Source organism: Coenobita brevimanus, chromosome 79 (genome assembly GCF_032717465.1).
Source record: "Coenobita brevimanus isolate Jiangsu-jjx chromosome 79, ASM3271746v2, whole genome shotgun sequence".
Lineage (NCBI taxonomy): Eukaryota > Metazoa > Arthropoda > Malacostraca > Decapoda > Coenobitidae > Coenobita > Coenobita brevimanus.
In genome coordinates this window covers 34,674,047-34,699,506 of record NC_137032.1, presented here as the reverse complement: position 1 = coordinate 34,699,506, position 25,460 = coordinate 34,674,047, and the positions used below count along the sequence as shown (strand labels likewise).

The following is a 25,460-nucleotide window of genomic DNA, read 5'->3' as shown; positions in this document are numbered from 1 at the left end:
CACGTCCTTTCGTCTGGAATACCTTTTTCATTTTTCGTCATATTCTTCTGTTTTTGTTTCGTTTTTCGTCAGATTCTTTCGTCTGTGACACGTCTCACTTTTCGTTACTTGCTTTTTGTTATACTGTTCGTCACTTATTTCGTATGTTATACTTTTCACTTTTTGTCATATTCTTTCGTCTGTTACACATTTTTTTACCTCATTCTTTCGTCTGTTATGCTTCTCACTTCGTCGCTTATTCTTTCCTGTTCTGCTTCTCACTTTCTGTCTCTTATTCTTTCGTCTGGTACACTTTCTGTCACTTTTTTCGTCTTATACTTTTCCCTTTTCGTCGCTTATTCTTTTGTCATACTTTTATTTTTCACTTTCCTTCGCTTCTCATCCTTGATTCGACCTTTTTTTTCTAGTCTTCTTCCCTTCCTTCGCCCATTTGTGTGTGTGTGTGTGTGTGTGTGTATTCTCTGCGTTTGCCATGCGCTTTTAACTCCTTTATTTATTTATTTATGGTAACTTTTTTCATTTTTTGGCACTTCGTCATTCACTTAAACTCCATATTTTTCACTAAATCCTTTCTTCGGTCAGTTAACTTTTTTTTTTTTTTAGTTTTTTGGCCACGTCTTCCTTCATCATTCACCTGTTTTCATATTCTGTATTTTTCCTCATCATATCATTTACCTCATCATTCACCTAATTTTCTTATATATTATTTTCTTTTACCTTCTCATTCACCCTTCTTTCTTTTCTTTTATCCTCATTGCTATTTCGTACTTCGTCTCTACCTTTTTTTCTTATCCCTAATTTTACTTTTTGCCATTTCATGTATTGTTATTCACCATTTTTCCTGTATTTTTCCTCTTACCATTTCTTCCTTCGTCATTCACCGTTTTTTCCCTATTTCTCCTCATGCTATATTTCCGTTCGTCATTCGTTTCTTCCCATTCTTTATTTTTCCTCTTACCTTTTCTTCCTTCGTCATTCACCTTTTGTCTTATTCATTGTTTTTCCTTTTACCATTTCTTCCTTCTTCATTATTTTTTTCTTATTTCGTCTTCCCATTCTTTCGTCGCCTTTATCAATTTCCCTTTCGTATTTTCTTCAGTGTCTCTTGTTTCGTCTCGTCACCCATGTCTTTCGTCTTTGTTTACACCTTTCTCACTCCTTCCTTTCGTCACTGATATTCGCTAATTCGCCATTCTTTGCATTTTCTTTTCTTCCACACATATTACTCTTTTCTCTTACACCTTTTCTTACGTTTCCTGTCAGTCTATATATTTCTATCTGTCTGTCTATCTATCAGTCTCAATCTTGTTCTTTCTTTTCTTTCATCCTTCCTCCTCATCTCATGTTGCAATTCCTCTCCTCCTCCTCTCGTCTCACGCCTCTCTCTCTCTCTCTCTCTCTCTCTCAACTTTAAGATTTATGGAAGAGAATGTGAGAAAGTTGTGAATGCATTTGGGCAAGGGGAGGTGGGGGGGGGCGAGAGGTGTTGACGGTGGAAGTGAGAGAGAGAGAGAGAGGGGAAGATCATTTTTGTTCTACGCCTCTGACTACTGTTTTTCTGTTTGTTTTCCACGCCTCTAACTACTGTTTTTCTGTTTCTTTCTACGCCTCTTGTTTTTCTGTTTTCTACGCCTGACTACTGTTTTTTTTTTCTACGCCTCTATTTTTTTTTCTACACCTCTGACTGCTGTTTTTTTTTTCCAACGTCCCTGACTACTGTTTTTCTGTTTTTTTTCTACGCCTCTGACTGTTTTTTTTTTTTTTTTCCTACACTGACTACTGTTTTTTTTTAAATGACTTTTTTCTACGCCTCTACTGTTTTTTTTTTTTTTTTTTTTTCTATGCCTGTGACTTTTCTGCGCCCCTGACATTTTATACGCCTCTCTCTCTCTCTCTCTCTCTCTCTCTCTCTCTCTCTCTCTCTCTCTCTCTCTCTCTCTCTCTCTCTCTCTCTCCAGGCACCAACCACGCTCCTTTTATTTAAACTTGGCCTAAAATTGCCACCTCGACCTTGAATGCCGAGATGTAACAATATATTAACACTTGAATATGATGCTAGTCACGAAGAAGTGCTGTGGGTAGGATGTAGAACTGCAGTATTGTCTTTTTCTGCCACTGAGCTGCGTGAAATAATTTATAAAGTGACAAATTTGGCCAAGTAAGTGTGAAAAGACTATAGACAGATGGACTCTTTATGCTGTTTAATTCTCCTCTTAACTACGTACCTTCACATGTCACCGCGTCAGCACTAGTACACACTGTCCGTACTGAATGGATGATAGGGGATTTTCAGGACTTGTGTGGCATTATATTTCTCTCTCTCTCTCTCTCTCTCTCTCTCTCTCTCTCTCTCTCTCTCTCTCTCTCTCTCTCCATGCATATTCAAACTCCACACCTGCAGAGACAAAAAACGGGAAAGTTTGGAAGGGATGACTGTTCCAGTTTTGCATGGAAATAGAAAAGCTAATTACAGAGGTACCCACCCCCATCCATGCATGAGAGAGAGAGAGAGAGTTTGTACAGTCGCTAGCAAATGTTCTGTCACGCTTGTTTGTGTTTATCGTTCTTCTCTCTCTCTCTCTCTCTCTCTCTCTCTCTCTCTCCTACTGCTCATGCTGCAAGTATTTAAAAAAAAAATAGTTTGTCTTCCTGTCTCGTCCAACACTTCAAACTTACGCTAAAGGTGAGACAGAGAGAGGGAGAGATGCCATTTTGGTGAGAGACAGTGTTCTTCTTTCTATTACTCTTGGATGAAGGAAGAGGACATGAGAATATTTAATTTACTGACCGACTGAGCAGGAGCAAGAATGAAAAGGAAAGATGCCGTTGTGTTGAAAGAATATAATGATTTCCTGTGCTGTGGATATACTCATTTCTGACAGGAGGGGGTGATGATTTCTATAATTTCCCGGCATTATGAGTACTGTAGTTAAAAGAAAGATGCTTTGTGGTGAAGGAATTATTATTATTATTATTATCATCATCATCATCATCATCATCATCATCATCATCATCATCATCATCATCATTTATATTACCGATACCTATTATTATTATTGTTGTTATCGTCATCATATCATCATCATCTTAATATTGTTGTTGTTTGTTATCATCACCATCGCCATACTGTAGTAATAATAATAATGATATTAATATTATTATTATTATTATCATTATCATAATCGTCATGATTTATTTATCTATTATGTATCTACACTACAGCACGAGCTCGTGGTGTCAGCAGAGGGTGGCGGGGGCAGGGCACACGCAGTGGTGGTGGTGGGGGTGAGAGACGTGAATGACAACCCCCCGTACTTCACCAGCCCCAACCCCAGGATCACCGTGGTGGAGGAGGACGATAGGGACCTGCCAGCAACCATAGCCAAGGTGGGCCCGGGTATGGTTTGGTTAGATTAGATTGTAGGTTAGATTAGATTGGTCGTATTTTGTTAGATTAGGAAAGCTAGTTAGATAAGATGAGAGGACGATTGACACCTGCCATCTACCATAGCTGTGTCTTAGTGTGGGTTGATTGGGTGGGAAAGGAGGTCCGGATGATGATGATGATGATGGTAGATTAGGAAGGTTCGTTAGATTGAAGGATGATAGAGACTTGTCAAGAATCACAGCCAAGGTGCCCCCCCCCCTTTTTTTATGCAAAGAAAAAGGAACCAAAGGCCAGAAACCTGCAAAACTGTGCCCTCTAAGAAAAAAAAAAACAAGATAGGTTAGATTATTGAGTAGATTAGGTTAAATTATTAGATTAGAGATGGCCGTATTGGCTTAGATTATAGGTTGGATTAGTGATTGCTGTAATTAGTCCTAGTTGTATTAGAATAGATTAAATTATAGGATAAGTTAGATTAATTTAGGCATGGTTGTATTAGGTCTATTTTATTGGATTATAGGTTGTTAGATTAGACATGGGTATTAATAAGATTTGATTATAGGGTAGCTTAGGTTAGGCGTCACAGTTTTGATAGTAGAATGTAGGTTAGGTAAGATTACACACGGTTGTATTAGGGTAGATTAGATTAGGCATCATTATTAGTTTAGATAAGATTTGATCATAGGTTACTGGTGGAGTCGATTAGGTATGGTTATATTTAGGTAGTTACCTGAGATTAAGTGTGGTTTTATGAGGTTAGATTTCATTTGGTTGAGTAAGTTTTTTGTTTTGAATCTGTGTAGGTTGGCTTGGTTTTGACGACCTGATTAGACAAGGTTGGTTAGTTGCTTTCAGTTGGTTGAGTTTGATGAGGTTAGGTTGGTTTAAGGTAGGGAACAGTAAGTATTTAGTGGACATAAATTACATTCTGTTTAATAAGACTTAGCATCCATTCAGTACACCAAAATGTCAACAGAAATCTAACTAGAAAATTTAAGTATACTGAATTAGTGGTATAACAGCCATGTGTTAAGTGTTCCGTAATACTCATGTTTGGAATTATTTACCTATTCTATTTTAACAAGATATAAGCTAATTTCATGCTGTCCCATCCCCAAACCCAAATTTATCCAGCTTTTCCATATGTTGGTGGATATTTTTGGCATTCAGCATTGCCATGTGGAGAGGATGGAGGGTGAAAGACTGACGAAGAGAGTGTATGTGAGTGTGGTGGAGGGGGGGAGAGGGAGGGGGAGGCCGAGGATGAGATGGAGGGATGGGGTGGAGAGGTATATGAGAGAGGGGGGTGTGAGTTGGGAGCAGGGCAGTGAAATGGCAGGGGACAGGGCGACTTGGAGGCGATTTGTTTGTGGCCACCCCAAACGGGATTGAGGCGTCTGGCAATAGATAGATAGATAGCACTGCGTCCTCTGAATGCATCCAACCATACTGTACATCTGTTAGGAAAAATATATTTCCACACATCTCTCTCTGATTCACATGTGCAGTGTGTTGGGGCGAGCATGTGGAGATTATCAGGCATGAAAGGATTGATCTTGATGGAGAGTCTCTAGAGTGTTTGATGCCTTTGTGAGTAGCTTACAATAATTGGAGGGCATGGGGGGCAAAATTCCCCCAGTTCGGTGTTTTGCGTCTCTAGTACGATTTTCCATTGAAATTTATGGTATTATGCACGTTGTGAGGTGGTTTTAATCAATGGGAGGGTCTCAACCCCCCCACCCCCCACCCTCAATTTAGTGTCTGTGTTTCTCTAGTTAGGCTTCTGCCAAAATTTGTGGCATTTAAATTTTGTTTGATGAACTGTTGCATCCAGTGGGCAGCATTGACTATTGACAGTAAACATGCATTCATAAGTATTCAGATGGTTTTCTTGAGTATCACATAGTAGATATATTTTTTCTCCATTTTTTTCATTTTGCAATACAGTATTCAATTCCCATGATTTATCTAGTACAAAAATTATTATTTTTTTCTTAAGAACTTGCATTTGGAAGAGAACAACTTGAATTGCTGTATAGCAATCCACACATTTTGTCAAATTAGCATATTGATGGAATGGCAGGTGTGTCATTAACAGGTGTGATGACATTGACAGGTAAGGGTGGTGGACGAGGATGCCAGGGATCAAGGTCGCCTGTTGTATCGTGTGACTGGGGATGGTGTGGATGACCAGCCCCAGAAGGATGCATTCTTCACTATAAATGCCAGGACTGGGGACCTCATACAGCTCAGGGTAAAATGCAGTACTGTTTTCTTGTATTATTTTGTTGATTTTTGTAGCACAGTACAGACCCCCGAATAAAAAAATGCTTGAACCCAAAGGCTATGGAGCAAATGGAATATTTTTAAAAGTAGGATTATAATGGTAACTGTCAAGAAACCATGTAAGTAAGTAGTGTATGGTACCATGAACAGTATATGCAACAAAGTAACTAGTGCTAGTAAAATATTACCTGTTGTTTTATTTGTCTAAAAATAAACTTTGTCTTCAAATATGCATTGATTGTGAGTATAGATAATAGCACCTGCCTGTTGCTTGGAAAAATATTTTGGAGAATGAATGTTTTTTTGGCGTTTTCACTGTACTGTGCTGTTTATACTGTGTTCACTTTAACGAGGTGTAAAAATGCCTTCTCCACTTTGAGTGTCGAGCTGTAGCAAAAGATCAGCACTGGAATACAATGCTAGTCATGAAGAAGTTTTGTGGAAAGGATGTAGAGCAGTAGTAGTCATAGTCTGCCACAGATCTTTGGTAAATAAGCTGCAAGAAGATGAAAATTCCCGTCTGGTTAAAATTAATCAATGTACCTGTTTTGCAAGATGTCATATGAGGTCTCCCAGGTTAGAGGGACAACCCATTTTCTGTTTCCCATTTTCACACACCAGATACAAAGGTACATTCCCAGTTTTATGGAGTAATTGGCTAATGGAAAAGGGGCTTCTGTTTGCTCCACTATATGCCGGAGGGGAATACACAGCAACATGGACCATAGCGGTAGGGAACAAAGTGTATTTATTCTAAGGGGGAAATTTTTACTGCCAGGCACACAGCTCATTTTATAATAGGATTACTAATAACCTTTTTTGTTTTATGTCAGCATCATAATGACTGTGATTATCACCATTTTAAAACATTTCACTTAATTTGATTGTGATGTGTTGCAGCTAATATTATGGTATATGGGACATAAAAGAGGGTAATCAGTGATAAAAGTGTAATAATTCATAAACTGAAATATTGATCATGAATTATCATTTGCCAGTTTTGTGAATATTGTTTTGTACATTAGTAGTTACAAAGCTAAAATAGTATGAGTTGACAGTGATGGTTTGAATGGGGAACTTGCTCTGCCACAGACATTTGAATGCTAGTATCCCTAACTCATAATTTTTTTAACAAACAACCTTTTACCTCCCAGTAAGATAAGAGGACTATTTTCTAAATCATCCAGTGTGAAGAAGAAAAACTGGGTTCAGATGATGGCTGATCAGTAATTGTTGTAGATCAGATAAAGATTCGTAGAGTAATTCTTTCGTAGACTGACCTCACATACAATCTCTTCGACAGACAGATGAAGTAAATGAATGTTTTGGCATTGACGTGGATGTGATTGAAAATTCTATGAGAGTTAATGAGATGGTTTGGCCATGTGGAGAGGGTGGAGAATGAGAGTCTGACTGGAAGACTGTACTGTACTCGTATATGACTGAGGGGGAAGGGGAGACCAAGAATGAGATGAAGGGATGGAGTGAGAGAGATATGACAGAGAGGTGAGTGAGTTGAGGGAAGGGCAAGCAAATGGCAGAGGACAGAGCACTTTGGAGGTGATTGGTTTGTAACCACATCTTCCAGGATTGAAGTGTATGGCAAGATAGATAAATTCTGTAGATAGGTTGATAGATGAACAATTTGGTAATACTGGGATGTGACGCAGATATGAGTGTGTGTGTTGTTTATATATTTTGATACTGTGTAGCCTAACTATGTTGATCTCTTCACTGTTGTACCATTTATTTCATTTCACTCACACTGTCACCAGAGTGTCTTACTCAATTCCAGGACTGAAGGAGTTGACCATATCTAACCTGTCTAGTTAGAAAGGTATCTATTCATCCATCATCCGTTGCTTTAAAAGTGTCCCTTAAACTAAGTAAAATAATCTGGAGCTAGCAAGGATGCAGTTTTTTTGTTTTGCATTTCTTTATGGGTGAGGAGCTAAGACATTATTCCTGATTAAAGGATGTCATGGTACTGAAAGGACTACATAGTGATAGCCTTATGCTCATTTGACTTTGAACCCAGTCGACTGCAGCAGTCCGTTGTTGTTCTTTTGGAAGATAGGGAGGGAGGTTTGTATAACTGGACTGTGGATTACTCCTGTTGCTTCATTGCTATCAAGTGAAGGCATCCCTGTTCAAGCATTGATATTGTCCTTATTTAGAGGATGTCTTGGTACTGAAAGAAGTGTTCCTTTAAATGGAATATATCCTAATTCTTTTTCTTCATTCTTTATAGGCCTTAGACCGTGACCCACCTCTTGGAAGGGGAGTGTGGCGGTTGAAGGTAGAGGTGAGGGATGGACAGAAGTGGAGGAAGGGGGAAGGAGAGAGACACCACAGCCAGCACCCACTTGACTCCTGGTCCGAGCAACACTCATCACACCAACAGCATCGCCAAGCATCCTGGGGGCACCAGGATCCTGACATGACAGTAGAGAGAGATGCTTCAGCGAAGAAACTTAGGGCTTCTTCAAGAGTTTCATCTCTTAGCAGTTTTGTTCCTGTTGTCTCCTCACCCAGCCACTTAGCTTCAGAAGCCTCCAACAAGCATTTCCCTTCTAGTTACCTGTTAACTAGTGTTCATACAGATCCAGCAGACATTGTTAGTAGCCCCAGGAGAAGAGAACAAAGGGAGGGTCAGAGTGATAGAGTGAGGAGCTTGAGAAACCTTCTTGCTGTGTCATCTAGAGTTGCTGAAGAAATATATGTTTCTCCTGAAATTTCATCCTTGACCAATGAGGTTAAAGGAGATGATAGAGACAGAATGGAGGGAAGCAGTGATGAGCATAGTGATGCCAGTGTTTTAAATAGCGAAAAAAATATTGAAAAATTTGCTTTGAGCACCAAAACAGTTATTGGCAGGAGAAAGAAAAGGATGAGCTTTGTCAGTAATGTAGGTATAGACAGAAGTTTACTTGACACTTCAAATGCCTCCTCTGTTGTGGGAACTACCAGACAGTCAGTGCTTTCATTGCAGAGCTATGGACAAGAAACAGAGTGTAATACCATCACGAATTCACCAATTTCATTTAATCTGAATTCATCACCTTTGCTTTCCCACAAGAGTGATCGAGAAAAATCTGCTCATGAATATATGACTGCACCACCACCAGAGGGAGGTACAGAAATGAAGATGGATTTTTCCCCACATCTCGGCAGATATCAGATTTCATTACCAAACAGGATACATCACTCGAAGCTGAAGAGAGGAGTGTTTGATCTTGAGCAGTCCTTGACTGTGACTCCTTCCCAAGATGTGGTACCAAGCAGTTCTGAAGGTGACCAGCAGCGTAATCCAGGTTCTCACAACTCTCAGATGGGGAATGTTCTCACTCCAAGAAGCCAGGGGAACATGAAGGCATTACAACAAAGTGAAGCAGCTTCTCAGGATGCTGTATTGTTTTCACAAGACATAGGAATGTTTCATAATCAAGAAACTCAAGAGCAAATACAAGGGAGCAGAAATACGCAGTTCAATAAACTTGCAGTCATTACGAGTCACCGAAGTAACAGTTGGGAATCCAAGACAAATCCGATCATCGAAAATAATAATGTGAAGCAAACTGTAATTCCCTTGTTTAATCCCACAACTACTCGCCAAACTTCCCCGCCTTCACATCCGTATTCCTCTTATTCCCAGTCTCACACTTCAACTCCCTCCTTGACCAAATTTCTACCTCTTTCATCCCAGTTTCGGATCAAGTCTTTTTCTGGTGATATACAACCAGACAGCACTAAGGTCCCTCTTCGGATACAAAAAGAGGACCAAGCGAGGGACTCAGACAGAGCCAGTCTTCATGAATTGCCCAACAGTGAAAGGTCTCTGTCTAGATATCAACGGAGTCTTGGCCAGCTGTCGGTAGAATTGCAAAAAGATACTTACTCACCAAGCTGGATGAGGATAGGCAGTGATCTCATAGACAGAGCCCAGGTCCTCTCAAGCACTGACAGTGAAGGTGACCTGTTTGATGGTAATTCATTTAGTTCAGAATATGGAATAATAAGTAATGAATTTACCACAGACCTTCAGTCATCTGATGAAACTTCTTTGACCGGAACTGGGTCCCTTCATAAACCTCCCAGAGACATAGTAATGGATGATGACTCCTTTAGTCGTGAAAAAGGACTGTTCAGTAATGCTTTTGCCCAAAAGCACCACACCTCTTCTGAAAAGATGAGAACCAAAATGGGGTCTCATAAATCTCAGACACACTTCTTGCTAAATGATGAGCCCTCAAGTCTACAGACAGGGGCACTTGATGATTCCCCAGACAAAGATGCTTATGCCATAGAGCACCAGTCAGCTTCCAAAACTTCAAAAGCAAAACGCCGACCTGCTTACAACCCCCTCGAAAACTCCTCTCGCAGCCCCACTGACAGGATCCCTCAGAGCTTTGCCATCGAGGGAATCACTTGCGATGATGGGAGTGAGTTCAGTGATGACGATGGTGTGCTACGGGTTCACGTGGTGGAGACGATGGTGACGGTGGTGGTGAAGGACATAAATGACAACTCTCCACTGTTCCCCAACACCACCATGTTTGGCAAGGTTCAGGAGAATGGGCCTCCAGGTTAGTGAATGAATTTTACTTGTCTTCATAATTACTGTATTATTATTATTATTATTATTTTTTTTTATTATTATTATTATTACTACTACTACTACTGCTACTACTACTACTACTACTACTACTACAGTACTACTACTACTACCACCGCCGCCACTACTGCTACTACTACTACTACTGCTACTATTCCCTTACTAATAACCATCACGACCAACATTTTCCATGCATCCATCATCCAATCCTGCGTTGCCCCACGAGGAGCGTAGGAGCCCGGAGCTGGGCAAGTTGGTCCAGACATTTAAGATGAGAGTGCCTTAAAATTATCATTGTTACTATCACCACAGCATCGTATTTATTATTTCAGTGTAGTTGATAGCGCCTTAGAATAGATCGAGGAAACACAAGTCTGCCAGCGTTGTGCCTGTGAAGTAGGTGTTCATTGCATTTTATTAACTCCTTATTTAAGCTCCCTATATTTTTATCACTAACATCCTCTGTGATCATAAAGTTTGTTTTTCATGGTGCATTATCCCTTGCATTTGGTGTGCCCTTGATGTTGTCATATTGTCTGACTGGCTTATATGATTGCTTTGTTCTTTTTCCTCTGTGCTCTTCAGTGGGATCATACTGACACAGACGTATATTATTCTGACCAGTGCAAAATTTAATACCAGGTTATTTTCTCAGTGAAGTGTAATGTTTGCTGTTATTGAGCTTGTTCTGCTCACTCCCAAAAGTTTCCACACTCCTTGTAGTCAGGGACAGAAATACAGAATGACATAGTAAGTTCAGAGCACTGTACATCAGATGACTTTTTGCAGCCATTAGATGATTTTGTTCAGCTTAAGAGATCCACCTAGTCCTGAGAGGAGGAGTGGAGGTCATATCTGACCCATCTATTTTGAAAAATCTAGCCCAAGCTGACTTAAATAGTCTGGAGATACAAGAAGGCTGAGGGAGTTAAACTGGGCCAGAGTCGTTAATGCCCCAGGCTCATCAGAAATGTGAACCCAGTAGACTACAGGCTTAAGCTGTCCTTCTGCAGTCCACTATCATCCTCTCGGAGGATAGGGAGTTGAGGGACATTTGTATAACCAGCCATAGCCACTGCCTAGTTATATATGTAGCCTGTGCAGCCCCGACAACAGTCAGAAGAGTAGAATATACCGTAATTTAATTGGGATACATAGTACAATACAGTACAGGCAGCTGTTGTTTAAAGTCAGGAATTCATTGCACAGTATCACAACTTTGTTTCATACAGTTAATTCTGTTAATTGGAAGACTGTTGGTGAATCATTTTGTTGATATCACAGCGTTGGACCTTTATTTGACTTTTTCTTTTTTTCTATTGCACACACACACACACACACACACACACACACACACACACACACACACACACACACACACACACACGATACTAAACTCCCTCGTGTTTCAGAGCACATTGCACATCAGCGTGACTAGTTTTCTATCTATCTATCCATCCATGCTTTCCTCTGCCCATTCCGGTGTCCATTTACAAAGCATATGTTATTCATCTGCATATCCACCTATCCATCTACCTATATATCCATCTGTGTAACCATCTCTCCATTCACCTTTCCATCTCTCGATATATCCATCCTTGCAGCCACACTTATGCATCCATCCTTCCATCCACGTATTTATTGGTCTATTCGCAGCCATTTAGAGTATTAATATCAATATGCATATCCATCTTTCCCTGCACATAACCATCTGTGTATATATATATATCCATCCGTATATCCAGCCATATGCATCTGTCTATCCATCGACCTCTTCACTGATCCATTCACATTCTTTTACATAGTTGTTTACTCATCCACACATCCATCTATCCATACACCTGTTCATCAGTCCATTTATATATCTGTCCGTCTATATTCATCCACATATCCTTTTATCCATCCACATATCCTTCTGTCCATCCACATATCCTTCTATCGATTCATATATCCATCACTTCATCCACATCCTTCTATCCATGCACATATCCTTCTGACCATCCACATGTCCTTCTATTCATCTACATATCCTTTCATCCATCCACATATCTTTTTGTCCATCCATATATCCTTGTATTCATCCACATATCCATCTATCCATCCACATCTGTTTCTCTTTATCCACATATCCATCCTCCATCCACATATCCTATCCATCCACATATGCTTCTGTCTATCCACATATCCTTCAGTCCATCCACATATCCATCTATCCACCCACATATCCGTCTATCCATCCACATATCCTTCTATCCATCCACATATCCATCTGTCCATCCACATATCCTTCTATTCATCCACATATCCTTCTATCCATCCACATATCCTTCTATCCAACCACATATCTTTTTGTCCATCCATATATCCTTCTGTTTATCCTCATATCCTTCTATCCATCCACATATCCTTCTGTCCATCCACATATCCTATTCACCCACATATCCTTCTATCTATCCACATATCCATCCTCCATCCACAATATCCATCCAACTCTAAATCCCATCAAAATAAAACCAGGCATCCTCAACACATTTCCCATTGAAAGGAAAGACAATATCACCACCTTCCACCAACGATCATCATCACCATCACCACCACCATCATTACTCGTATTATTCATCACCACCAGTCATCATCACAAAGCACCAGTCATCATCACCATTTTCACCAGTCATCATCACCAGTAATGCCAACCATAATCACCATCATCATTCATCATCACCATTATCACCAGCCATCATCATCATCATAATCGTCACCATCATCACCAATCTTCACCATTATCACCACCATAATCACCATCATCATTCATCATCACCATTATCATCAGCCATCATCATCGTAGTCGTCACCATCATCACCAATCTTCACCATTATCACCACTATCATCATCATCATAATCGTCACTATAATCACCAGTCATTCACCGCCAGTAATCATCACCATCACCACCATTATCACCAGCTGTAATCATCACAAATATCACCATCAGTCATCATCCATTGTTTATCACCGTCACAACCCTAACTCCCACATAGTTGCGTAAAGTACCGGTAGGGTTCAGAAACAAAGAAAATTAAAATCACAAAAGTATGAGAACTATCACACAGTGTGCTCAGTGAATTGACTCGCAATTATCCACACAGAAAAAGAAAATGCGAAATTGCTTTGGAAACTCAGTACAGTCCGTTAAAAACATCAATTTAAAATGTTTACTACCGCCACCGGTACTCTCGCAGTTTATATTATGATAGAGGACGAAGTTTAAACAATAATACACTGCTTTTTATGTATCTTTTTATGCATCTGTCTCTGGGTCTAGAATACACGTGCCCTTCCCTGAGGACCAACAGTTCGTATTGATGTAAGGAAGAAGGAACCAAAGGCCACACACACTGATATAGTTACTCTGTTTATCGTTTCAGACTTTTGTGGTGTTCTCATCTTTTTTTGGATGCTACTTATAAATGTTAGTAAGATAGAGACTGGATGATAAGTGTTTAGGATGATGATGATGACATACGCTTCAGCACAGCCACTAAAATATTCACTTCAGACTTAGGTTAAGATGAGGAATGATGATGATGAAAGTGATGACAAAGATGATGGTGAGGAAGATGAGTGTGACGATGATGATGAGGAGGAGGAGAACATGATAGATGATGATGATGATGATGATGATGAGGAGGAGGAGGAGGAGATTATGGTAAGGAGGAGGACTGATGACGATGATGATAGTGATGTAGATGATAATGACGACATTGTGGAGAGGATGGAGAACGAGAGACTAACGAGGGGAATGTATGTGAGTGATGGGGAGAGGGAGGGGGAGGCCAAGGATGAGATGGAGGGATGGCATGGAGAGGTATATGAGAAAGGGGGGTGTGAGCTGGGAGCAGGGCAGTGAAATGGCGGGGGACAGGACGACATGGATGCGATTTGTTCGTTGCCACCCCTTAAAGGTTGAAGGCGTCTGGCAGTAGATAGATAAATGAAGAAGACAGCATTAATGACGGACAATGAGGACAAAGAAGAGTGACATCCACAACGAAATCCACACAGCCATCATTATACAGGTAGATAGATAGATGAATAGATAGATAGGGATAGATAATTTACTGACCACAAATTTCCATCCACTAACACCAGTCACGTCACACTCATCCACCTCTACAGCTCCACAGTTTTCTTTGCAGGACGACCACAGGACTGTTCGCGAGTACGTAAAATGTCCTTTAAAAAAAAAATATGTAAACAAAGAGTTGCGTCTCTCTCTCTCTCTCTCTCTCTCTCTCTCTCTCTCTTTTACGAAAGTTGTGCGTACGGAAAGTTCTTTATTCTGTCTGATCCCGGAATTCTGTTTGTTACTCCTTTCTGTTGGGTGTTTTTATGGATTATTTTTTGATTCGTGACGATTACGATGATGATAAAGTATACATAGCACTCGTAGGTGTGTGTGTGTGTGTTGTGTGTGTGTGTGTGTGTGTGTGTGTGTGTGTGTGTTCTTACCTACCTAATTGTATCTTTACAGGAATGAGTCAGGCTCGTACTGTCCCGTGTCTTAAACCATATTTATCGTACATATCCTTAAATTTGTGAATTGTTTTGGCACACACTGTTTCATTCGGTAGTGCATTCCACTGGTCAATTGCTCTGTTAGGGAAACTGAATTTCCTTACGTCTTTATCACCTCTCTTCTTTGTGTGTGTGTGTGTGTGTGTGTGTGAGAGAGAGAGAGAGAGAGAGAGAGAGAGAGAGAGAGAGAGAGAGTGAGAGAATCACACTTCTGGGAAATCACCTTATCAACATTATCACCTGTCATTACAAGCTGGCTCGAGAGAGAGAGAGAGAGAGAGAGAGAGGTAAAATTTAATAGCCCCGTCACACCGAAATGAGTCGTGTATATATGCCCGGTATTTTTTAATGAAGGCTTTGAGTTGGTGACAGTTTGGCGTTCACTTTTTTGTATTTTTGCGTTGTTTTATTATTATTATTATTATTATTACTGCTTTATTATCATCTTCAGTAAGTCAGTCAGTCAATCAATCAATCATCATCATCATCATCATCATCGGTCAATCATCATCATCATCATCACCATTAGTTCCCCCTCATCACCTGGACTGGGGAACAGAGCACAATTTCATAATCTCATTAGGGACGCAATTCAGAGGAAGAAAAGCTCTGATTACAATGCCCTTCCCTTCTGCACCCCACGAAGAATAAAGCCGCTTACAGCACAGTGCATTCTGGGACGCCTTTTATGTGTTGGGTTTTACTGCCAGTGGAGGAGTTTTACTTAATTCCTTTATTACGATGACAAATTTTACCTTTTACTCGGGCTCAGGAGAGGAATGGAGACTAGAGACTGACGAGGAGAGGGTTTGAGGTGTGGAAGAGAGAGGGGAGACTGAGTACTGACTAGGAGAGAGTGAATGAGATGGAGGAGAAGGGAAGGGGAGAATGAGGAGAGATTGAGATACTGACTAGGAGAGGGTAGGGTGGAGGAAAAGAGGGAGAAGGGGATACCAAGATACAGGTGGAGGAGTGGAGCGGAGAGGTATAAGAAACAGGAGTGTATGGACTGGAGACAGGGTACCTTGATGGCGGAGGATAGTAGTAAAGAGATTCTGTCTCTCTCTCTCTCTCTCTCTCTCTCTCTCTCTCTCTGCAGTTGGGTCACAGATTTGGCGTGTTTTAATTTAACGCTGTTGTGTCGATGCATTACTTGTTGGTTTCGAGGAAGGCAAGTACAGTTCAGAAACGGGTCATTCGAGCAAGTGCTGATTAGAAACCCTATGTGTCTGGTGCTGAGGGACCCGATAGGACCGCGAACGCTTGTATTTGCTTATAGTCGTAGCCGTGTCTTGGTGTTTAGCACAGCCGAAACCAGAAAATGTATTGTGACCGAACTTGGCAGGATGATTGCAATTGGGTCACAGAGGACCTGTTTCATGTATATTGAAATTTTCTGAAGGGGGTTTTGGCCCCAGGTAGTTGTCCCCATTGGCATTACATTACGCGGAACGCATTGGACAGAGGTTGTCAAGGCGTCGAAGCAGCTATAGTAGCGGCGCGTGACTCTGAGGTTGTTATTGTCGTGCCCTGGCATCCTGTCATTCAGAAGTGCGACTGATTTTGTGTATAATATGAGACGCATGTGATTCGTGTATAATATATTCGTGCATTTTTCCCTTATTTTCATCCTTTACCATAATTTCCCATATTTTCATCCTTTACCATAATTTCCCATATTTTCATCCTTTACCATAATTTCCCTTATTTTCATCCTCTACCATAATTTCCCTTATTTTCATCCTTTACCATAATTTCCCTTATTTTCATCCTTTACCATAATTTCCCTTATTTTCATCCTTTACCATAATTTCCCTTATTTTCATCCTTTACCATAATTTCCCTTATTTTCATCCTTTACCATAATTTCACTGTGATGCGAATTAGTGACATATGGTCTTCGTTACCTGGTACTACCTTTCCATTTCATTTCATTTCATATATTCGTTCATAATAATATGATTTGGGTATAATATGATAAGAAATTGGACGCACATTTGAATGGTACGTTGCCAGGGTACGACAATGACAACCTTAGAGTCGTGCGCCGCGTCTGTATTTGTCGGTTTCGAACTGCGGGAGGCGTGGTTAAAAAATGGCCGTCATGTGAAGTCAACTATCACACAAAATCTTGTTTTCCGCCACCAGATATCATTGGTGTCAGTATACAATTCTGCGTCCAAAGGCCCAAAATCCATTGTAAGCGATGGCAAACTTTTGGAGCCAGTCGTGTGTGACAAATAAATATAAATATAAGAATATAATATGAGACAGTTGGTATCAATGTTATGTTACGCATTCGGTTGTGTAAACGGATTTTACCATACGTTCAGCCATTCTGTAATTCTGTTGGTGTTGCGACATGATTGAAAGCGAACCCGTGTACCTGCAAACGATTGATTGGAGGGTGAAGGCCGAGACCCCCCCCCCCCCACAGGAGAAAGTGCACAGGGCCCGGTAGAAGCACACATCCCCCCCCTCTCTCTCTCATATTCCACACAGCACCACCATATTTCCGTTCTCTTTGTTATACGGTGTCTACTGGATGTCGGTTGCCCATATTCTTTAAGTTCTGGTGCAAAAGGAAATTCTTGGGTAGCGATGCCGAGTTTAAAAATTTCGCTGAACCAGAAAAATAGTGAACCATCCTTGTCTGTGTTAGGACGAGGTGTAACGAAGTGTGGACGCGAGTGGAGGAAGAAAAAATGTGGGCGGGAAGTGGAGGAAGAGAGAAGATTTGAGCGAGGAAGAGAAAAAATGTAAGAAGTTGTGTTGGAGGAAATTTCGGCCGGATGTCGCAGGAGAGAGAGAGAGAGACTTGCGAAGAAAAATCAAAGCGAATTTTAAAAACTAGGAAAGTAGTAAAATGTGCAGGAAATCCAAAGGGCACGAGAGAATACTGAAAGAAGTTAGTGTAATAGAGAGATTGGGGGAAAAAAATACATAATCAGGAAAAATAAATAAATAAATAAACTGCTGATTGTTAGACGAAAGACGTAGATATGAATGAAATAGAAATGGGAAAAGTGTATAGAGTCAAGGGTTTAAGATAGAGAAAATAAAGGTAAATGAGTGAAGCAGTAAATGCATTGATATAAAGGAGATAACCGTTTTAAAATTGCTCACGTTAATTTTCTTATGATTGTTATTATTTTGGGATGTGTTTGTATTATTCTGTTGATCTGTGTCTGTCCTTTCGCCCTCCAATTTCCTTCCTTCCTTCTACGTGTTCCTCCATATTCTCTTATTTCCTCTCTGTTATAGATTTCTGTGACTACACTACACTAATCAGATACTTTATTATTTGTTTCTATGCTTCATTTTGTCCCCTCCCCCCCTTACTCGTTTTCTCATGTACAATAAATCCCCTTTCTTTGGCTTTTCTCTACTTTCCTTTTTTGTTTTACGTTATCCTTCATTTTCACTCCTACCTTGCTTTTTGTTGCTTTTTGTTTCCTTATTTTCCCTTTGATTAGTTATAAATTTTTCCCGACGCTTTTGCCTCCGTGTTTATTCTTTCTTCCTCTTCCGTCATTTTCGTTTTTTTCCTATTCATAGTCGTCTTCTACCACTCACTGTGCATTATTATTATTATTATTATTGTTATTATTATTATTATTATTGCTCCTGCAGCCGTCACCACCACCGCCTGTTTCTCCTCGCCTCCCGCCTCCATTTATCTCCATACTCTTTTCCTCAGTTGCTTCCGCATCTCAAGTGTCGCACTACTCTGCTATCATTTTATTTTCTGTGCAGCGTCAGCCCCCCCTCTGTCTGTCTCTCTCTCTCTCTCTCTCTCTCTCTCTCTCTCTCTCTCTCTCTCTCTCTCTCTCGTGTAGGTAAATTTTGTATATATTGAGGTAAACATTGTACATGGGGGTAAACTACACATACATGGGTAAACTTTGTATTTTGGCCTATATTGTCAGACGTGTCACTCACAAATGAGAGAGAGAGAGAGAGAGAGAGAGAGAGGCTTACATAGTGGCCACATCACCTAAATATAACGTCATCTCCCTGTAATGTCTACTACCATTGAAGTTCGCTTATTTTCATCCTTTTTTGCGGTATTTTCATTTTTTGCTTTAGCTTTGTTTCCTCCTCCTCCTCCTCCTCCTCCTCCTCCATTTTCTTTTTCTTCCTTCTTCTGTTCTCCTCCTCCTCTCTTCCAGCTCTTTCAAGGAGACATGGACGAGAATGGGGCAGATTAAACTGTCATATCGTATTTTTGCAAGGCTGTAAATGAGGTGCTATGAAGGTTCTCTCTCTCTCTCTCTCTCTCTCTCTCTCTCTCTCTCTCCCTCTCGTCTGGTTCCTCAAAGTTTAATTAGGATTTTGTAGTGATATAATTATAAATGCAAATTAGTTCCGGTTGGTGAAATGACTTCTAATTTTAGGGTAAGAATTATGCTTTAACGAACCGTAAACCTTTGAGTATTTGGGGTTCTTTTGTAAAGTTATAGGCTATTTTGTTTGCGTGAATAAAATATGCAAGTGTGTCAATACCAGAGAGTTAAAAATATACTGGCTTGTTCGTACCTGGAGTTTAAATTGATGTCTTTATACCAGTGAGTTGTAATTTTGTTTTGGCTGAACTGAAATTGTTTGCCGTTTACCTTAATGAAACTACACACGTGCAGCCATAAAAGCAGTCGTTATTCAAGACAGTTTTCTTTTTCCTTTTCTTTTGTTTTATCAGTCTTTGTCTTTTACTACTGACATTTTTATCATCATCATCATCATTAGTCTAATTTTTCTCAACAAATTTGGTGTGTATGAAGTATGATCCAGAAATAGCTTTGACAGAACACGGCAGTATCATTTCAGTGGCCCTTGAAATGAACCACACACTCCTTTATCATTCATTCATCATTCATTGCCAGACGCCACGTATCCCAAACGGGGTGGCCAAGGGCTTAGAAGTTAATTGTTTTACAGGGAGGGGCACTAATCCTCCACCAACCCCACTTGACACGTAGGGATGCCAACAGCATCTGGTGTTCCCAGGCGGTCACCCATCCAAATACTAACCAGACCGAACGTTGCTTATCATTCACTTAAATATTGTGGCCGCATCTCACAGGCAGAAAAAAGTCACACATAATTAGGTGGGGAAGGTGAGGAGTGTGAATATCAGGGGTAGGGCTGCAAGAGGCATACCAAAAAAAAACTGGGACAAGGTCATAGAGTGTGATCTTGTGAATGAGGGGCTGAATAGGGAGACTGCCAAGGATCGAGCAGGGTTGAGAGCTGCCATTAGGTGATGAAGGCCGACACATGCAGACATGTTGGTATCTTGATAAACCATACCAAATCAACTGCTGTCCAACCCCCACATCCCATCGTAGTGATTCTTGCAGATTACTTTTATTTTTATTTTTTTTCCCTGATTCCTCCTCTAGTTTTAATACTTATTTACATCACCGGTTTGTTTCTTAACTAGGAATTGTGGTCATGAGCTCAGACCCTTTTGATGCAGCAGTCATTGGATTTTAATTTGATACAAGTCCATTTACTGCCCTTTATATGGTCCCACTTCACATCTTATTAACACACCCCACTAATACCAGAACTCAGTGTCTAAGTATGATATATGTACAGGTATTTGCTTACCTCACTAGAAATGGTATGTGTTAATGCCCATATGCCAGGTCATGTCTGAGGGTTGCATAGGATCAGCCCTCCATTGGTGTTTTGTATGTGGATTATTGAGCCCTGCTAATTTTCTTCCAACTCTTGTGTGCAAAGTAAAGTGCTTATAGCAGGCATAAATTCCTACCCTCCCACCCCAGACTTGCCCGCACTTGCCATGTCAGCGTGGGACTTGAATGAGAAGATGGCACCAGCTGACCTGCTTCATAGTGTAAACCCTATCTCCTGTCATTTTTTAGTTTATTCCTGCCACTACCAGTTTTATTCAATTTAGGAAAGGCTCATTGGGTAAAGAATTAGAAGCAGCAGCATATTCTCCACTTTCTTCTCCCCCAGACCTGCCTGTGGTTGTTGTGTCAGCCTGGGACATAGACGACGAGGCAGATGGCACCAATGCACGACTGACCTACTCCATTGAGAAGAATGTGATTGATGAGAACAGTGGGGAGGCCATCTTCAGTATGGAACCTGGGACTGGCCTGGTGCGGACGGCCCTCTGCTGCTTGGACCGAGAAACCACACCAGAGTACACCATTCAGGTTGTGGCCTCGGATGGTGGAGGACTTAAAGGTAGGGTGTAAATTTTCTCAGACTCAGAATTGCACTGTAACTTTGCTAATACTTAGTTGTCATAATTTGCTGAAGACTCAATGAAACATGATGAACAATGACATTAATTGGATGCCTGGCCTGGGAAAATGATAGTTAGATCCTCCGTCTCACGCTTTTTCCTTTTATACAATTTTCTTCCCCATTTAATTATATTTCATTTCTCTCTTATAGCCCTTCTCTCTGTCCCCTCCCTGTTTATTTTTCTCCCCCTCCTTAACTCCACCTAGTACAGGGATGAAATTTGTGCGAGTAGATGACCAAAAATAACAGATCACTCCTCTACACTTCTCACGAATGTTTTTCCTACTCTTTTTCCCCTCTCACCCTCATCCCTCACGCTTCTTAGTTTCACTGTCATCCCAGGGACATGTTGATGCAAATGGCTAACCTAAATGACAAAACCAGTCTAACCTCTCAGTTTAACATTTTCTTCTTATATTTCTCACACCCCTTCTCTCTTTCTCACAGCTGTCTCACGTTCTTCATTCTTTTCTCATCCCTCATTATCCCTCTTTATTCCTCTCCTGACTTACACCAGGAACAGGAACAGTGGTGGTACGAGTGGCAGATCAAAATGACAACTCGCCGCGTCTGGCTCGAAGTCACTGGGACCTGGAAGTAGATGAGACTCCAACAGGATTACCCCCATCCAATGCCACATTACTGGAGCTGATTGCCTTGGATAAGGATTCCAGGAACACTTTCTTGTATAGGGTGAGTATGGAGGGGAAAGGAAGTTGGAAAAATAAATGATAAGGTGAGAGAGAGAGTTAATGGATACATAAATAGTAAGGCATGGTTGTCAGGAAGTTAATGGATTAGTAAATGAACTCATAGATAGATGGATGAATAGACTGACAGACAGGCAGATACACACAGTTGCCAGAAACAGACCTTTATTAGTCAGAAATAAGCTTTAACCATCTCTTTTTCAATCCAGGTGGTAAAGGAGAGTGGCTGGGGATGGAACCTCTTTGGGGTGCGGGGAGAGGGTTCAGTTGGCCACCTTTATGCTCGTCAAACCCTGGATTATGAGGATGAGAACCACCGACGGGGGTTCAAGTTCATGGTTCAGATAACAGATAAGGTGGGTCAAAGGGTATGTAGGGTTGTAGGTATAGGATAGAGGGGGTCAGGAGGTCAGTAACAGATACAAAGGGAATCATTTTGATGGGACAGATTCAGGAGTTTAGTATACAGGTACAAAAGGATTGCATTCATCTGTGACTAGCATCTACAGCTTTTTAAAGCTGCCAGTTGATCACCTCTGACCTATGTTGCTTCCTTACCAGCCAAAGGATTACTGGGAATACCTTGAGTAATAAGAGCAAAATTAAAGACATACACACAGTATATATATTTTGGTTTTACGCCAGGTATCTCCGAAGGGCTAAGGCGTTGCCCCTGAGTAGAGGACTTTTTGGACTGGAGCATGTAGCATTTTATGACCGGATGCCCTTCCATGTCTGCCAATGACCCTTGAGTTGATTCGATCCTCCGACCCTTCGGTCAGAGCGGAGCGCTCTAACCCAATATATATATATATATATATATATATTTACATGTATGTATGTATGTATAAATATGTATGCACACTGATGCCTTTTATTAGAAAATCAACAGCATGCACACAAACAGAAGGCATGTACAGTACTAAAATTGTTTATTGTAAATTAAAATCAAACTAAAGTAAACTTTTATTTTAAATTATAATAAACAGTTTTAGTATATGCTTCCTGTTTGTGTGCATGCTGTTGATTTTCTAATAAAAGGCATCAGTGTGCATACATATTTATACATATATTTCCCCACGAGAATATTTTCATACCTTAAAAGACTATATATATATATATATATCTATCTATCTATCTATCTATCAATCTGTCTACACACACACACACACACACACACACACACACACACACACACACACACACACACAAAATATACATCCACCAGTAATTAAAGTGCAGTGTGGTCGACTGGTCACATTGACTGAGTGATTAGCATCACTGATTGTGAAGCTGCCATCCTGTTAGCCTGACACCAGGGTTAAAATCCTGATGGGAACAGCTGGCATCATTCAGCTTGGGTGTCCATCTGCCCTGTTTGAGGTGGAGGGTAAAATGTGCACTAAGGATAACACCTAGGGGAGGCAACTGTGGCAGCCTGAATGATGCATTGGTTTTGTGCCCCAGGATAATGTATGAATAACTTCTTAAGCCTAAGTAGCAGATGAGCACCTCAGTTGAGTGCATCATGGAACCAGTCCCCACCTCTGGCATCTATACTATTAATATATTCCTTGGTGGGTCCATCTGCACATGTCTGTGAAGTTACCGAGTCATTCATAATTTTGAAGCAGACTGCTGGAGGCTTTGGGTGTGGGTGGGTGGGACTAGTGGTAATATAGGCCCATGGGGGGAAACAGGGCCATTCAGGGATTGTTTCTCATGGGGAATATCGATATGCATGGTGGAAAGGAGGTCCACACGGAAAAATAGGTCTGTTTGCAAAGTATGTCCTTAGGGAAATTGGTCCATGCTGGAAAAATTAGGCCCATGAGGGAGAAATAGGTCCATGGAGGGAAAAATAGGACTGGTTGAAAAAATAGGTCCATGGAGGAAAAAAGTAGGTCCATGGAGGAAAGTATGTCCTTTGGGGGGAGGAAAGTGGGTCCACTGGGAGGAAGAAAAAGTAGGGTCAAGGGAGGAGAGAGAGAGTAGGTTCATTGGGAAGGTAAATAGGTCCATGGGGGAAAAGGTATATGGAGAGGGGGAGGGAAAATGTCAATGAGGGGAGGGGTTGTCCATGGGGGGAGGGAAAAAGTCCTTGGGAGGGAAGAAAGGTCAATGGAAGGAAAATATTAGTATGAAACAGGTCCCTGAGGGGAAATATCAGTATGGATCTATTTCCTCATGTTCATATTGAAAGATATTCTTCCATTACCACTGTTTCATGATAAATGTGTGGAACATTACCAAACTCTTTCCTCTTCCTCTCTTTCGTCTTCATTGTTTTTAAGGTAAGCAATTCCTTTTACTCATGCTTGTGACTCATTCATTATGTACAAGGTTACTTATCTTAACTGCTCTATCCTTATCATATTGAAGGTTCGTAATATTTCATAACAATATTTCATCATTCATTCTGCATCGTTATTGAAGGACATTCATTTCCCACCATCCATTTCTTTAAACGTCTTTCATCAACTTTTCATTGTAATGAATCTTACTTATTAATATTTCCTTATCCTTTATATTAGAGATAGCTCATTCCACACCACCCATCTCCCATATTTCCTCACCTTTGTGTGGATGGTTACTCATTTCACACCACCCATCAATATACTGTACTACTAAAATTCTCATTCTGATTATCGGTTTGTTTGTACCCTCTCATTAGCCGAAACAATGATTACAGTGCAACAATTTTTTAATCAATGTGCCTAAAATGCGTCAACTAAATGAATGCATAACAAAACCGGGTGCAATCAGCTACGAGTTACCAAAAATATCGCTGATTAATACATGTCCCTATTATATACTACGCAGTAAATGCGGTGGGGCATTTCTGTAAAGTTTCATGTCCCTGCAGAGAGAGAGAGAGAGTCTGAATGTCTGTCTGTCCTCTGTGGAAATAAAGGGGGATACACGTAGAACTCTTTTAACAGCACTTACAGGTGTAACTTCTAATGACAGATTTAAACTTTTTAAACTTGTACATTGCATAAGTGTAAGTGGCTCCTCTGATGACCAAGATTATAATTATAGTAATCAGAAATACTCAAGTCAACATGATGGAAAGTTGTTAGCCAATTACAGTTGAATTTTTTTACTTTTATGACCATGTTATTAGCTACAGCAGGTTGAATGGATAGACGGATTGGTGGGATGGGTGGGCAGGGTTGATGGGTGGGTGGGTAGTGGGAAAATTGGTCCATGGTAGGAATACTGTAGGTCCATGGAGAATGTAACCCTGGGGAAATGGGCCCAAGGATAAAATGGGAACCCGTGGGTCTGCTCCCACAATGAGTGGCCATCCAGGGTTCCAGGTAATGCACGATCTTAGGGTTTTACCCAGGCAGCGCTGGGTACCCCTTCTAGTCTCCCATATTTCCTTATCTTTATTGTGAAGGTTGCTTATTACACTACACTCTCACTATATTGCAGCCCCCCTCCTGACGTCCACTCATTGGAGGTGTCTGTAAATAAATGTGATTGTGTTCATGTAGCTGGGCTTAGATTAGGACATCATTGAGCCCATGTCAGCTACCAGCTTAGATTTGGGCTGAAAGGAGTCACAAATGTCATGCGCCCTGCTTGTAGAATT

General features: G+C 40.7%; 1 protein-coding gene across 1 annotated transcript in view; it reads left to right on the top strand.

Moving 5' to 3' along the window:
- Window positions 1–25,460, top strand: part of LOC145409107 (putative neural-cadherin 2) — a 68,407-nt gene that overhangs the window by 13,344 nt on the left and 29,603 nt on the right. The window contains exons 3-10 of the mRNA XM_080279649.1: window positions 3,223–3,387; window positions 5,505–5,642; window positions 7,926–8,325; window positions 8,944–9,083; window positions 9,381–10,260; window positions 20,853–21,086; window positions 21,667–21,842; window positions 22,069–22,215. Coding sequence (XP_080135775.1) covers window positions 3,223–3,387; window positions 5,505–5,642; window positions 7,926–8,325; window positions 8,944–9,083; window positions 9,381–10,260; window positions 20,853–21,086; window positions 21,667–21,842; window positions 22,069–22,215 — 2,280 coding nt within the window. The remainder of the gene's footprint in view (window positions 1–3,222; window positions 3,388–5,504; window positions 5,643–7,925; window positions 8,326–8,943; window positions 9,084–9,380; window positions 10,261–20,852; window positions 21,087–21,666; window positions 21,843–22,068; window positions 22,216–25,460) is intronic.